At 40.9% G+C, this 17,373-nt stretch overlaps 1 protein-coding gene across 2 annotated transcripts in view; it reads left to right on the forward strand.

Annotated features, from left to right (window-relative positions):
- htr4 (5-hydroxytryptamine receptor 4) overlaps positions 1 to 17,373 on the forward strand; it is a 55,391-nt gene that overhangs the window by 26,111 nt on the left and 11,907 nt on the right. For both annotated transcript variants that reach the window (XM_061282379.1, XM_061282372.1), the window contains exons 3-6: positions 5,285 to 5,398; positions 8,440 to 8,640; positions 13,945 to 14,098; positions 15,908 to 16,470. In XM_061282379.1, the coding sequence (XP_061138363.1) occupies positions 5,285 to 5,398; positions 8,440 to 8,640; positions 13,945 to 14,098; positions 15,908 to 16,470 (1,032 nt within the window). The remainder of the gene's footprint in view (positions 1 to 5,284; positions 5,399 to 8,439; positions 8,641 to 13,944; positions 14,099 to 15,907; positions 16,471 to 17,373) is intronic.

Raw genomic sequence — 17,373 nt, forward strand, 5'->3', positions numbered from 1 at the left:
GGCAAACTTTAATAATCTGCCACAAAACACTAAACTGCAACCTCTGCCTTTTAAAGCTGTTTGTAACGTAAATTATTTTATTTGCTAAATTATTGGCTGTCCTCCCACTTATTTGTCAAGTGTTAGAGACAGAATGTTCAGAAGGCCCCTTGGGCAATAATGACTGCAATTACCTGGAGACAAACTCAATAGATTTTTTGACGACTTGTAAATAAAAAGTCAACCTGAAGCATTTTTATTTCTACTTGAGTTGAGAAAATCGACCCGATTGAATGTTAAGTTCAAATAAAGATAACAGCAGAGCGGCAGAAACCCAGCCTTTGTTATTTGATAATTGCCTTCCACTACATTTGATTCAGCTCGCAGCCGAAATCCTATTTTACAAACATACTTTGATGAAACCCGAATCCTGTTGTAAAAAACATTCTTGAAAACCTTTGGCCTTCCACAAAACCCTAACACCTGGCTTGAAACCTTACTTTTTCTTGATACAAACCTTTTAGTGTTTGGGTAATTTTCCTCATAACCTTAATTTTTCCACCCTGTATAATTTCTAATTAATTAAATAATTAAACAATTAAATAATTAATCAAATATAAGACTTATATTTAAAAGAGATTGATTAGAATTTATACATACTTATATTATAACGGTATATGGTCATTGTGATTGCCAGAGGCATTCAATTATCTGGGTGTGCTGTTAGTTTATCTGTCATTTTCCACATGAAAGCACAGGAAAAACATTTCTTTTTTTTTCCCATCATGTCCAATGCGCCCCAACCGTGACGCAAGTAAATGATGTCCTCAGATGTGATTCATTGCCTTGATTGAGGATGATTGTGCCATGAAACGACTTAAATTGGGACGTTTATTTTCATTTCACAATGTGTTTTTGGGTTGCTGTAAAAAAAAAAAAAAAAAAAGAAAACACCGGAAAAAACGAGCAGCAGCATTGTTGCAACATATTTTGTTAGATAAAAAAGAAATTCTGCTTTGGGGGTTCGGTCAAAAATGATGGTGCCCCAGGATCATAGAAAAATGTCTAAAGTACACCCGGAAAAAACAAAATCAAAATAATTGTATCCTTCTTGCTCCAAAGGCAAAGGTTGTAATAAAAGTTTGTTTCCATATCACTACAAATGGAAAATGTGTCCCGTGTTATTCTGCTGTTCACATGTCACGTCGGCATAAGAAAATCATTACGGTAATGCGCGCTGACAAGCTGCTCTGAGCGAAACAACGCCTGGGGTTCTCTCTCCCTGGAATTCCTTCGCAGCGAGTGTGTTTATCATCTCATTGACGCGCCCGCACACACAGTTGTTATGTAGCGCGCAAGTGAAGCCGCTCGCTGGTGTGTTTTAATGAATTGGAAGGAGACGAAGATGCTCAGTGATGAGGCAAGTGACGGGAGGCACTTATTCCTACAAGATTAAAGTTCACTCATCACAGGCCAGAATGAATGTTGTCCTCTCGATTGTTTTGAATAACATTTCGTTAGAATTGTGCATGACGAACATTATATTTGGGAATTTGAGGCAAGTTATTCCCTACCACAGTCATTATATGGGACAGTGTAACAATGTGGTATAGTGTGGCAAAGATTTACAAACCACAATAAAGTCAAGGATTACTGTAGTCCCTGTTATTTTCTTAATTCTAATGTCTGATTCTGATATCTTGTCATATTTGTGTTACATGGGAAAATGATTTGCTCTGCCCAAATTTGCCGTGGAAACAGTGTAGTAAGTTTGACTGGTGTATACCATTTGTTTATAGACATACGTACCCTTCAGATTGGGGCAAGTTGAAATGTGCCCCATCAGAGCCATAAGATGTCACTGAGGAACGATACAACTGGTATTAATGTGTATAATGAATTTCGGTGTAAGTCGGAACAGTCCATTAATAAAAAAAAAGAGCAATTCCTGACCTTTATTCCTGTGGTTGATGATAATGCACGTGCAAGAGAGACATGACTCATGTATTTGTTTTTTTATTCATTCATTTTGGGTGAGTGAGAAGTAGATGTAGGATCCATTTGCAGCTGAGTGGTTGGACACATGATATTGTACTGCGGTCATCAGATAAGAGATAATGTAGTTTAAAATACATTATGCTTGTACTGCATCAAGCGACACTATCTAAATGCATACAATGAGCAAAGAGGTGTTTGTTTCCAAAAATCATTGTCATACGTAGTGTTGCACGGAATACCGGTACCAGTACCGTACCTCTATAGTTCGATGTCGAAAATGGTTCAATACCATTTATTTTTAGCACCGGTAATTAAAAAACAAAAAAAGGCAACTTGCCAACTCTGTCTTAAAGGCAAGTATACAGTATACACACGCAAAGCCGCCTGTAAAAAGGTCAGGGTTGGCTCTTGTTTGTATCTTTATTCGCCGTTCTAATCTTGTTATAACCCTTATTTGGAACTGTCATCTTTGTTTCAAGCCATCTTGGCATTGGTCCCTAATTTGAAACCCTAATCTTTGTATAAAACCCCACTACACTGCTATTATAATAACAATTCAATGCAGTTTCCTAGTGACAGAGTTTCATTAGAATGTGTTTGGAATGAAACTAATCTCCTACAGTAATTTATTTTGACAAGGTCAAGCAATATTTACAAGGCACACATCTGAAAGTCAGATTTCAGGCAGCCGATGAGCTCTCAAATGTGGGGACGCCCTTTCTTTTCCTTTCCTTTCCTCTCCTCTCTTGTCCGATCCTCCCCTCTTCTCTCCTGTCCTATATTCTTCTGACCTGTCCATTATCATTTCAACTCTCTTACTAGCAACATGTGTAGCAAGGTGTCAAACCAAGGATGATGTATGAACAATGAGTGTTACAGACTACCATTCATTCGAGCCTTAATTTAAAAACCCTCAACCCTGAATCCTAATTTTTAATCTTAATTTTTGTTTCAAATCTAAAATTTCTCTTTGTTCAAAGCAGTGCCCTTGGCTTGAATCTCTAGTTTGAAATTCTAACCCTTGTTTAAAGCAATGGTTTGTATCCTATTCTGAAATCATAACCCATGACAAGAAATCGAATGTCATAGCCTAATCTTTTGTTTAAAACCCTAAAACCGGATTGTACTATTTTGGACTGCTAATCCACTTCGGAGTGGTTCCTCAAGGGTTTATGGGGAAATGATAATAATTTACAGTATCACGGCATGAAAATGATTTCATATTAATCTCACACAAGGTGGTGTTTAACAATGTGGCAGCACAGCACGTTCTCACAGCTGTCAATTACTCTTACTATTCCAACTGAGCTACATTAAAGATCCCCATGGAGGTTTAGATTAGATTCCCATTTTTTAAATTGTGTTCATTGACCTGTGGCGTCGATGAGCCACACAATTCTGACAAAGATAACGATAATTCTTATGCAGTTATATCTGCCAAACATGGGATGACTACTGTCAGGCTCATATAATTTAAAGGAATTTAATTTCTGGACTATAAACCGCACCCGAATATGAGGTGCACCAGCTAAAATTAGGGGAAAATTCTCTTTTGTTCATATATAAACCACACTGGACTATAAGCCGCAGGTGTTTTAATGTTTAATTTCCATATATAAGAGAAAATGCACGAATCATACAATATAATAAAAGTAATGAAAATCATAAAAAATCCATAGATAAAATACACTGGACTACGAGCCACAGGGTTAAAAGCTTGTGCAAAAAGTAGCATCTTAGAGTCAAGAAAATGCGGTCATTATTTCTAATTTGTCTTTTTAGTTTAAGTGAATATAGTTTCTGATAGCAGACCAAGCCTTAAAGTCATGTTATTTGCTGGTTTATACATGATCCAAGTTTAAATCCCGAAAGGCCTTATCACACAACATCCCCAAATTGCACTTAAGTAAGCGAAATGTTACTTTAGAACACATGACCAACTCAAAGATCAGGGGCCAGATGCCACCCGCTACACCATTATATATGGCCCACAAAAGAAAATCATGAATGTCAACTTCCATGCTTCTTGCTAAAATCGGTGTCAAAACTTGAAACCAAACTCGTCATTTGAAGCCCTACTGTGTGACCCTAACGCTGACTACGTTGAACCCTTCACCTTAATTGAAACGCTAAACGAATACAGTGACTTGCCACTTTAAACCTTTTATAATTCATACGATTCCTTCTTTTGTGGACACAAAGGAAAAAGTTATAAATCAAACTAAAACAGACAAAAAAAGCAGGTGGTAGTGCTTTAAGTTGACCTTTAATGACAGTCCATTCTGCTGATTCAGCAACAACAGAAAAGCTCTGACGCTAGACATTGTCAAGGGGCAGAGAATTTGTGGCTTTATCGAAATAAATAGATTGCCTCATTCTTGAGTGTTTTTACAAAAACTCGTAGGCAGCGGGAAACAATAAAATCTCGCTTTTGGCATTTGACGCACCTTATGTTTGACGTGATTAATACACCGCAGGTCGGAGGCCCCCGCTCACGCTCTCCGGCGAGGCCGACACTCGACTTTCCAGCCAGAGCGAGGCTCAACGAACGACACGTGCATGCGCTTTGAGCAGCGTCATAAACAGAGCAACAAAAGTGCACCAAACATGACACTTTAATGAGCCTCTTATTGCCGCCACTTCTTTTGAAGTCCATTTTCAAACTGGTTTTATATGGGTTTGACCTGCAGACCTAACTTCAAATAGATCTGAATCATTGTATCTTGTCTCTTACACATGAAGTTGGTCCATCTTTAAAGCCCTATAACACCAGGTTAAACCCTTATTTGAAACCCTAACCCCTTATTTTTAAAGCCATAACTCTAGTTTCATAACCCATTTTACTTATGTGACACCGGCTTGAAGAGTTATACACTACACTACACTACACTACACTACACTACACTACACTACACTACACTACACTACACTACACTACACTACACTACACTACACTACACTACACTACACTACACTACACTACACTACACTACACTACACTACAATTCCAAATATATCTATATATTTTACTCATTTTGCCAGCTTGTGGACTTCATATTGCATGCAATATTCATGCAATAGTCTGTCATTGATGGATGTCAGGAGAACTCCGCCTCTGCCAAAAATGATCCAACTTTAAATCCTTAACTCTCACCTTCATCTTTAATGCAGTCTTATGCAAGACTCAAAAGTCTATTTTCAAATCTATTTTGTAAATTAGTTCTGGGTTTCACAGGCACACACGCACACACACACGCACAGACACACAAAGAGTTGAACTTACCTGTTTGTGTTGTTCTCTCTGTAGCAACAGCATGCCAAAGCGGATATCGCTCATCTGCTTCCTGTCTTTGGTCATGGCGATGAGCATCCTGGGAAACCTACTGGTCATGGTGGCCGTCTGCAAGGACAGGCAACTCAGGTACCAAACCGTTTCATTTAGAATGTTTTTGGTTTTTTTACCTTGGTGATAGCAGCGTCATGCTTTTGGACTGATTTACTTAAACCGAAAATGAGACCTGAGGTCAAATTGGATTGGATTATGAACAGTTCAAGGACTCCTATTTCAGTAGACGGGACCTAACTTCATTTTGACACTGGGGCAAGTCTATTCTCGCTAACCATAACCCTCCTTGACAAAAGAGGTATATGAATGAAACATGATCCACTCAGATTCAATGTCTCCTGATTTTCTCGGGATGTTGCTGAAGTTGAGTGATCGGAATGATTGGTTGACACCTCCACCGTTCTCTCATCCCGAGTCTACAAAATATGCGTCTGCAAATCCACAAACACGACCACAAAGGTGTCCTGGTGCCAAGTGCACATATGGACACCCTTGTGTTTGAACATGGCGATTGTGATGGATAATCCATGATGAGCATAGGAATTCAATAACAGACGACCCCCTTGGAATTCTGATCAGGCGCCCATTCTTCCCCATCACATCCTACCAGGTGTCACTGTCATTTCCCGCATAAGCAGTGACCTCCCTCAGCAAAACAACGGCATCTCCAGAAGGAGTGCTGTCCAATAGTTAGTTGTGTTTAGGTCACTGAGCATGATCAGATCAGGCTCCTGGCCTGCCACAGAGGTGACATTGCCCATCCCTAGAGTTTGCTTCTGTTACTCGCAACGGCACTGCCAAGGTCCCTGCTTCCGACCGCTACCCAGATCACATTGCATTTGACCGCCTTGGCCTCTGGAAAACATAATCCAATTTTTTTACTCATATTAGGGCTCTTTTGAGCCATACTTTGTCTGCTTCTTCACCTAGAACCTGTTTGTCATGTGTGACCACACACAAACTTCCCCACCCCGATGAGGTGACTGCTAATGGAGGGGAAAATGCCTGTAAAAGTTATTATACTGTCACAAAGAAGAACATTAAAACGAAAGGAATTGACTACACATATTCATTAGGGCTGCCATTAGTCCCGATATATTTGTCAATGTGATGAGTATTGGGACATTATATTGAAACACTACACAACGCAGAGGCTCCAAATGACCATCTGGCAATCTTTCAAGTAACTTTATATCAGGGTCACTAACGTGAGTTGCCGGCGGGCCTGATCTAAAAATAGCTCACTAGTAAAGTGATCATTTGATGTTAATATTTGTCAAAATTTATGTAAGGTCTTTTAAAGTATTTTTTAACTCTTTCATAACATGTTAGATCATTATGGCTAGTTACCGTGATAAATCATGAGCATGATCAGTGTCATACAAAAATATAATTACTAACAAATATATATTTCAGAAGTATGTATGAAACTGGTAGTCTTTTGCATTTGTGTGTGTGTGTGCGTGTGTCTGTGTGGGTGCGTGTATGTGTGCACACAAGTATAATAAGATGATTGTCCCATGGGAGAAAACTGTCACCTCCATTTTGTCTTTGTCTTAGTTCTTGTTTGGATAGCGGTCACTTCATGTCCTTGTGTGTGTGTGTGTGTGTGTGTGTGTGTGTGTGTGTGTGTGTGTGTGTGTGTGTGTGTGTGCGTGCGTGCGTGTGTGTGTGTGTGTGTGCGTGTAGTATGTGTGTGTAGGTGGGTGTGTGCATGTGTGTGTGCGCGTACGTGCATGCGTATGTGTGCAAGCTTGGTTTGGGCTTAAAAGCATTAAGTTAGGACGTTGTCAAAAAAGAAAAAACAGTATGAGAGTGTAAGAGTGGGTGTGCATGCTGGCAGGTGTGTGTCACGTGAAGATGAAAGTATGATTTGTGTCCACGTGCGTGTGCTTGCATGTGTGCACGTGCGTCCATGTGTGGTTGAACAAGGAGCGTGTACTTTGGCGTCTGGCCTCCCCAGGGGTAGAACAATGACACACCATCTTTGTATCTTCTTCTTGCTTCATTGCCTCTTGGTCCACTGGGAAACCCACATACACTTGCACAGACACACACACACCTAAACACACACAGTGCACGTGTAAAAAAAGTAAGACTGTCGCAAAGTGTCAGAAAATAAATGAGACATCTCATGGATGACTGCTGCTAACAAAAAACATCCCTATCATTATAATTTCACCCAAAACATTCTGAATGTAGCTTTTTCTTTTTTGCAGACTTTTTTATGCCATCATAAAAAAGATGGCAGTGAGCAAAACATTCTCCACACGGATTGCATTTAAGTGTTATTATGTTTGCGTGTGTGAGGTTTTTTTAATACAGTGGTGCCTTGTGATATGAGTGACTCGACTTCCAAGTTCTTCGAGACGGGTGCCGTTTTTTGCTTTGACTTGCCAGATCAAACTTGAGATGCAAGTGCTGTGTGCTGGCAGTGAACACCTCAGTTTACAATAAACATCACCGTTGCAAATAGTTATTGAAAAAATGACTTTTATTTACTGTCAAACTAATCGACACAAAGTGAATTTCACCTCGTGAACATAAAAAGTGTCCATAGCCTTTTAGTGTGCTGGCTTAACGCTGATTCTAAATGCAGGTATGTTGTGGTGCAGGAGTCCACAGGAAAATGTTAACGTGCTTCTGAGATGAGTGTAGCTGAGACTGTTGTTTGGCTCTAATTTCTTTCCCTGACCCATTGACCTCAAGGATACACGTAAAGATTTACAGCACATCTGGGTAAAGTCGGGCCCGCAAGCCACATTTGGCCTGTCCGCAATCATTAAAGGGAATTTTTATCTGAATAAAAATAAGGAAATGAATCTTTTGAAAAAATATAAAAGAATATTTGAAACGAACCTAAGATTAACCTACTCTTCTGTCTTCACAAAAAGCTGCAGTGGGTGAGTAACAAACAAAAAGCTCAATGTGGGCGTGCATTTTGTGAATAGCAGGCTCGTATTTTGCGTGACTCAGCATTTCAGCCTACATGAGTCAGGGTTGCATCATTCGAGGGCTCATTTGTTATAAGACCCCTCTGACCTGCTCTGTATTATTAACACTGACCCAAGAATGTTTGGTGTTTAGATGATATTATTTGTGTGCGTCCAACGCAGGAAAATCAAGACCAACTACTTCATAGTATCCCTGGCTTTCGCTGACCTGCTGGTGTCGCTCCTGGTGATGCCGTTCGGTGCCATCGACCTGGTGCACCAGCAGTGGATCTACGGCGAGACCTTCTGCTTGGTGCGCACCTCGCTGGATGTGCTGCTCACCACCGCCTCCATTATGCACTTGTGCTGCATAGCCCTCGACAGGTCAGAACCAAGCTCAAGGCTCGACCACTTAGCTGATATATACACAAAGGAATACTGAGTGAAATTATGCCCAAAAAAATCAAAAGCCACTTACTGGGCAGTGTTTTTCCTTTTCTTTAAATATTCTGCAAATATTCAAATCAAAACTGGCCTCATGCAAAATAATTCAACAGCGGTAATAGAAATAAAAGGCAATTTATACCTAAAGAAGTAACAGAGATCGGCACTGGTTAGCATGTCCGCCTCACGGTTCAGAAGTGCAGGGTTCGATTGTGGCTCCAGGCCTCCCTGTGTGGAGTTTGCATGTTGTCCCCATGCGTGCGTGAGTTTCCTCCCACATTCCAAAAACATGCATGGTAGGCTGATTGGCCGCTCCAAATTGTTTGTAAGTGTGATTGTGAGTGTGAATGCTCCTTCGTCTCTGTGTGCCCTGCGACTGGCTGGCAACCAGTTCAGGGTGTCCTCTGCCTACCGCCCGAAGACTGCTGGGATAGGCTTCAGCATGCCCGCGACCTTCGTGAGGATAAGCGATTTAGATAATGGATCGATAATTCAAGAACAAAAGAAATGAATGAGTATTTTACGCTTAATGATCACTATGCCTCACAATGACGTTCCAAGGACACCTCCCGCCCGGATATAACCGCTGTCTGATCCCCTACATCCCCTAGACTCCTTTGACATTGACGTTATTACTACTGAAGTAAGACAGACCTGAAAACTTATCCAGTGACAGTGGACTTCCCATAGTGAATGGTGCTCAATGACAAACTTAGCCATCGGGCATGAGTAACCTCTCCCTGCTGAATGCTTTTGTTCACATTAGTGGCTATTGGGCACAAATGCGAACGACTTCTTTTTCAGCCTAGTTATTACAGTCCAGTTACTCGAACCTGTTTCCTCACAAGACAGCTGGTGGCTATTTCCTATTTCCACCATTATTCGCTAGCTACACACCGAAAACGCATATTCACCACAATTCATTCTTTAGGCTACTGTAATATGTGCAGATTTAATCCCCCCCAACGGATTAAGATGATTATGGTGTACTCAAAGCAATCAAGTGTATTTTTGCCCAAAGAAATTAAATTTTTGGGGAAACAAAAACAAATTGAAAACAAATAAATATATACACACATCAAAAGTAGTTCCAACACAATTCCTCAAACTGAAAAGTGATATTTAGAAAGGTTGATTAAGGTTCTTTAATTCTTAACTCTTTGACTATTTTGGCCCTCAAGAGAATTGAGAACGGCTTTCCTTGGTGTAAAAAATGACTTAATACATCATCGTTATCATTTGGAGGAGAATGCTGGTGATGATTTGAGGTCCAGATGGGTCACCATGCAATCTGGCAAGCGGCGGTCCGACAGCCTTTCATGTGACACGTGTCACATGCGACGTCTGTCAGACTCTGTTGGAGCACTCACTGGGGATGACTTTTTCCTCTTTGAGTGAAATGATGGAATTCAGCGGGAGCGAAAAAGCCCTTTGGTCTTTATTTGTGTCATATTTTACCAAATTGTGATGAAAACATGATGAAAAACTGTTCCTCTGCATCACTTCATATTTGCTGCATTTTTATTAATCATTGACTGATGTAAAAAAAAGACAAAACAAGGAATTAAGACAGGAAATGAACTGTTAATTGAGTTTGTTTGACTTGTGAGGTAAGAGGCCTTGACGCTAATGTATATCGTGCAGCTACCCTTGCATCCTTAGGCCCTTCTCTTCCCAATTTATTGAGAATTAATCGGTTTCTATTCGCCCACATGGGACCCCCGCTGCTGTCATCATAACATTGTCTCATCTTTCCTCTTGTTGCCATTTTCTTCACTATAATGTGTTTCTCGACAGTCATTCATGACAACTGTCACCTCGCACAATAGCAATAAACGGAATTGTGAGAAATCATCCACAGTCATTGCTCCAGACTAGCAATTTTTGCTAGGACCGCAGAAGCACCGAACTTAAAAATGTATGAGCGGAGGAAGAACATTTAGGGGCACACACGATAGATGTGGCTTGCAAAGTATATATTCACATTTCGCTCCATCCACTTGGTATTACGGCTACGTAGATGCGGAAACTACACTTTCAATTCACATTCCATTGCACAAGTTACAACATATAATGAACTAAATTCAAGTTATACAGCTTAAATACTAAAAAATGTCAACTCATTTAGACTGTGCACGTTATTAAGTTAGCGGATTTCACACTGCACATCTTAGTGGGTTTCCGCGATGGGCATTCAGTCCCAGGGACAGAATGGTCCTTCCCTGACGGACCCCCATTTTGAGGACGAAGGGCAACTCACGATGGATGGAAAGATTTTTGTTTCTCTATCCGTGTGATCCGTTAATTGTTGTACGCGTCTTATTGGATATTATAGTGACAAAGGGTCAATTTGCACCGCTGATATAAATCTAATCGTTAAGATAGCAGCTATTGAGCGAGCTGAAATTTAATATTCAGCTCGTGTGCATTTGCGTATGACTTACCCAAGGATATGCCGTTTTTTATTTTGTCATAGCAACATTCTGTTATCCCGACTTTAAAAGTCTTTTCATCCAAAGTGCAGCAAAAAAAAAAAAATTCATTTAAAAAAAAAAGTCTGGAGCCTTGATATTAAAATGAATAAATGTAGTATTGTCAATAACTACCATTGTTTCCTTGCCATTTCCTGACGTAGGCACTGATCGTGTTACCCTTCTTCTAAACCGCTGTAATGGGAATGTCCACAACTGTTAGGGGGCACAAGAGTCTAGGGTGCAGGCCAGATTCTCCAATTTTAGAGGTTGTGGTTCACATTTGATCCAGGTGTGATCCACATTTTGTTTACATGGTGGCCAGATGTAATCTTTCAATAGTTTACATGTGTTCCCAATGTGAGCCCCATCTAGTCTACATGTGGTCCAGATTTGTTTTTCATGTAGTGTAGATGAGCTTTACACACAGTTTAGTATAGACCTGATGTGGATGAGGTGTGACGATCACAACTGACGTATTTGTCTTGATTTGCCGTGATTTGTGTCTAAGTGTGATATTCACCCAATCTATATTTTGTCCTGATGTGTCGTTTCCCTGATTGTTGATACTTTTGTGAGTCGGCTACTCATTGCTGTTTTTTCCTGTCACAGCATGGAGAGCTTTTTAAATGAAGTCATGGAAAGCGAGACGAGACACATTAAATCAGTTCGTTTACAGCAGCTTTCACAATCAGATACAAAAGAATAGAGCTATTAGAGAATCTTCTCCTGTTCTACGGAGGCATTGGGAGGGCAAGAAGACAATGAGAGAGGAAACGGAGAAGAGAGCAGAACAAGAGAAGTGAACAGCTGCACGTACAAAACCTCTCTTTCCTTGCCAAAAAAAACATTGGAGGAATGAATGAAGACGGATACTAAGAGACAAAAGACAGAATGAAAACCATGCCAAATGCTCAAATATCATAACAAATCAAATTTAGTTTTCCCCTGCTTTTTGGATGCACTAAGACTCTAATTTATGCAGCGTTGTTGACATGGTTGTTTTACCGCAAGATACTTCTTGGGAGTTGATTGATGTGACGTTTCAAATACAGTTCTGAGATATCAAACAGGCTAAACTTAGCTTTCTACTATCCATCCATCCATGCATACATTTTCTGAACCGCTTTAATCACACCTACGGCAATTTTTAGAGTGCTCAATAAGCTTACCATGCATGTCTTTGAAATGTGAGAGGAAACCCGACTACCCGGAGGAAAACCATGCAGACACGAGGAGAACATGCAAACTCCACACAGGTAGGACGGAATCGAACCTACCACCTCTGCACTGTGAGACGGACATGCTAAGAAGTTCCACCGTGCCACTGCCTTCTATTATGAGATAACAATTACCGTAATTTTCGGACTATAAGTCGCGTTTCTTTTCATAGTTTGGATGGGGGGGGGGCGACTTATAATAAGGAGCAACTTATGTGTTTTTTTCAAAAATGTTCACCCAGAAAAAAGTGAAACCGCGATAAACGAACCGTGATGTAGCAAGGGATCACTGTAATTTGAATTTCAAGTGACGTCAGCAGCGCAGCGCGGCGCGGCGGTTGTTTATAAAAAGGACAAAGATTGATCACGGGATGACGACGATGGCGAAGGGCCCCACGTACTACCGGCATCATTAGCGGCTTTGTTTCTAAGTGACACGGAGGACGAAGAGTTTGAAGGATTTAAGGATTTGGAGTGACACAGAAGGTTTGAAAAACTATTATGGCTTTTACGCACGCCCGGTCCTACTCTACGGAGCTCACTTTCAGCTCCGTGGATAGAAGTCGGGGGCCGGCGCTCGGCCGGGTGGCTGTCCGGGGACGGTGGATGGGGCTCGGTCATGGCTTTTACGCACGCCCGGTCCTATTCTATGGAGCTCTCTTCCACGTCCGTGGCTGGAAGTCCACGCCGCCACACGTCTGGAAGTTTGTTTTGTTAAATAAAGAGCCGCCTACCAAACCTAACAGAGGCTGGGGTTTTAGTGGATAGTCAACGAGAATGTGCAAATCTACGGTCATTGAAAACTGTCATCAGAGAAAACAACGTGTCTTTGTCTTTTTCATTTTATTATCACACTAATATTTTGGAAGTGAAATCCATGCGCTTGAAAGTGGCGTCGGCAACACTCGGCATGTGAGTTAGGAAAAGTAGAATCGAATTCAATTCAGTCCTATGTTGGAAAGTAAGGACCTTTCGATTGTTCTTTAACCTGATGACGTCATCCAAAAAGGTGACAGAAAATGGCCTAAAGGTTAGAACCTTTGATTTTCCAAAGAGGCCCCAGGTTTAACCCGCCTCGATTTTCATCCGTGATAATCGAGCCCATAATCTTTACATGCCCTACATGTAGTCCGGATGGAATCTACTTTGAGTCTAAATGTTAAGAGACACGCAAGTAACGCGTTAAACTCGCCGAATGACAAACTCAGATACAGCTCTGTCATTATGTTGCCAATCAATGCTAATCAATAGTCACACATAAACAGGAAATAGTGTCCGTGCAAATATGGACTTGAAAATCAATAAATGGGGGCTGACAACACAATCCTTAATGGAAGCAAATGTTCAATGCTGACTCAGTCTGCATTGGGGACAGTTAAGGCAACACCCCGTCGCATTCAGCATTGTTTTGCAAATATCTTGCTTGAATAAATGTGTTGTAGCAGTCTTTATTTGTTGTTTGCTTTCAGTTTTTTTACAATGAATGCTTACACTTGATATCATGATGATATCATTTTGTGAGGAATTTAACAATATGAAGTGTTTGCGTCCAGGTACTATGCCATCTGCTGCCAGCCTCTGGTGTACCGCAACAAAATGACACCCATGCGTGTGGCCCTGATGATCGGTGGCTGCTGGGTGATCCCCACCTTCATCTCCTTCCTGCCCATCATGCAAGGATGGAACACCATCGGCATTGACCATGTGGTGAGTGTCTTCATTTTATAATAATCCAAATGTCCTTCTTGAAAACAAAATCATACAACTGCAAATTTTTTGCTAGAATATCTGTCAGTTTTACAAGTTCCCATTATGACTTTAGCTTGACAATTTTGATGGAGTGAGATAATAAATTTTAAAGATGAAACAAAATGTCATTGTTCACAGGGTTGCTCATTATTTATTTATTTTGAGAAAGAAATACCTATAATGTCAAGATTATAACATTTTTCTACTTCTTAGGACAACTTCAAAGAAATTGGACATTTTTTATTTTTTTGTTCGTTTGTCTCATAAAATATATTTATATATTTATTTTATTTTATTTATTCTCTTGAATACCATATCATTTATAATTACAATTATTTGAGTTCCCATCACTTTTCGCATACAATTATGATTTATTTTCCTTGAACATGATGGTACTTAATACGCAGAAAATAATTTATTTCTCTTGGAAAAAAAAACAATTATGATAGCAGTTTTTTTTTTCCAGGAAATAATATGTGTCACACTTTGTGAGGCAAATTGATAGTGGCTGGTGTTCTCACTGCAATGAGAAGCCCTCCCCACTTTGTATTGTGGGTTGCCTAAGGATCATCTCAGCAAAGTGTTCACCTAACACAGACATGGAAAGATTTGTTAGCAGTATTGGATAAAACTCGGTCTTATGCGTTGAATTTAGCTCATAATTATTGACAGCAAAATGATGAGTGTTTTGTTTTCATACATCGAGTTTGTTTCCTTGTAAGTTTATGTCATTGAAAAAAATATATTCTAATGTGATTTCATGATAAAAATTACTCTCTAAGGGTATTGACGTTCAGCTAAGAAATGATGAGTAGGATAGACAACACAGAGGCTAGAAATGCTTTTGAATTAACTCTTGACACCCCTTGAGGCAACTACCAAAACTACATGTTGAGTTATCGCCCAATAGCAACCCAAACATTGAATTAATCCTTCCGTTCTTTAGTTACAAAGTAGTCTCCAAAAAACCTTTTAAGAAAAACACTTTGCTTTTTCTTGTCAGGCCAGCGAGCAAACTACGTACTCCCCAGCCTCTGTTAACCTCGCTCGCCCTCGGTTGCCCTTGCTCGGTGACCCGGTTCGCGGTCCAAATTGGCACCCTGCACACACGCACACACACACACACACACACACACACACAAACATACTCACACACAAAGAGCAGTTTAGTCCGGTTAGGAACTTTATTCCTCTCTAAGGGTCCAATTAAAAGTTCTGGCAGCGACTCGTTTCTGGAGGAATTCCACAGCTAGATGGTCATACTTTGCGTTGCATTCATTTGCATTGCTATCAATGATGTTTTGTTGGCAAAGCAGCTTGATCAGATGCATTATCTTGGACATACATGAAGTTGAATAAAGTTGCTTAACAACTGAGTGAATTACGGATTTACATTATGATTATCGCCACATGTAGCTACAGAAATTGTGTTTTTTGGCATTTGGACTTGGATGTTGGAGCATATTGCTTGCACCATTATTAGTTAGTTAGGGTTAGAGCAACGCTGGCGTCTGGACTGTTGACTGCCGCTTCTGTCCCGAACCAAGTCAACATTTCTCAAAAACTGTTTGATTCATCACATTCTATTATGTAATTATTGTGTTTTTCAACGATGCAATATTATAGAGTGCTACTTTTATTATTGATACCAAAAATATTTTGTCATACCTTGGACAATAAATCACAAGCTGCTTCAGCCATTTTATTTATTTTGATTTCCCCAAATGGATGGAGTCCCACTAAGTGTTGTGTGTTGCGTGCGCACAGATCGACGAACGTCGTCACACGGAGGGCAGCAACTCCACGACGTGCGTATTCCTGGTGAACAAGCCGTACGCGGTGACATGCTCAGTGGTGGCCTTCTACATCCCGCTGGTGTTGATGGTGCTGGCCTACCAGCGGATCTACGTGACGGCACGGGCGCACGCCCTCCAGATCGGCGCGCTGCGGCGGGCGGGCGGCGCCTCGTCGGACTCAGCCGACCAGCAGCGCAATCACCACATGCGTGTAGAGACCAAGGCGGCCAAGACGCTGTGCGTCATCATGGGCTGCTTCTGCCTGTGCTGGGCCCCCTTCTTCATCACCAATGTAGTGGACCCCTTCATCGGCTACACAGTGCCCGACCAGTTGTGGGCGGCCTGCCTGTGGCTGGGCTACATCAACTCCATGCTTAACCCCATCCTCTACGCCTTCCTCAACAAGTCCTTCCGCCGTGCCTTCCTCAGCATCCTGTGTTGCGGGCGCAAGCACTACCGACGACCTTCCGTGCTGGTGGGCCCGCGCGCACCCTGCGCCGCTGCACGCATCAATGGGTCCACGCATGTGCTCAAGTAAGTGCCACTCTGCCGCCGATACGTGAAAAGCCCCACCGAGGGTCGATTCCTGAGATTGCCGGCTCTTGACTTTTTCTTTTTTTTTGTGAAAACATTGACAAAATCTACAATGCTAAAAAAATATTGCCATAGTTTGAAGGTATTAAAGGAGGGTATTAAAGGTTTTGGTGTAAAGAACTTTTATTTAAACAACTGACTGTTAAGGTCTTAGTTTTAAGGACTTGGATTTACATTATATTGGTTTTAAAGATAAGTTCAAGGCCTCAGATTCAAGGTCTTAGCTTTAAGGCTTTGGATTTAAGGTATTAGATTTAAGGACTAGATTTGGGATTTCAGTCTGAATTTATTAGAGTTCAGGCCCGACGCCTAATTTACAAAGGGTGCGGAATGGCTGCGATGCCGCCGTTCACTTGCCTTCAATGTGAACGAAAGAATGGCTATTGTTTACAAGTAGCTCTCTTTTACACGATTGTTATCACATGAATGGATAGTGTTGGATCTAAGGTCTTACTTTTAAGGACATGATTTCCAAATTTTGGATCTTTTGGGATTTTTGGAGTCTAAATAGCGGAAAACTACTTCCTTAGTAGTTTCATGTCAGAAAACTGTTCTTGTTGTTCCAACTTTCTTGAGACATTCCTCACTGATCAGTCGATGACCCCACAAGATGTTTTTTATCTTTTATTGGGAAATCTCTTGCAGGAAATCTGTGGTGGTCTTGATTTAAAACGTTGGACCTTTTATGAACATTATTTGGATATGTTTAGCTACAGAATGCATGTGTGGCCTTTTTTTTTGTCTCTCGCAATGTTTAGAGCATGCGCATGTGTATGTGTGGGTAACAATGTCTTGCAGACATAAACAAAAGCAAAGAGAAAAAGATTCTAACAGGAAATGTTG

Source organism: Syngnathus typhle, linkage group LG1, assembly GCF_033458585.1.
Source record: "Syngnathus typhle isolate RoL2023-S1 ecotype Sweden linkage group LG1, RoL_Styp_1.0, whole genome shotgun sequence".
Taxonomy (NCBI): domain Eukaryota; kingdom Metazoa; phylum Chordata; class Actinopteri; order Syngnathiformes; family Syngnathidae; genus Syngnathus; species Syngnathus typhle.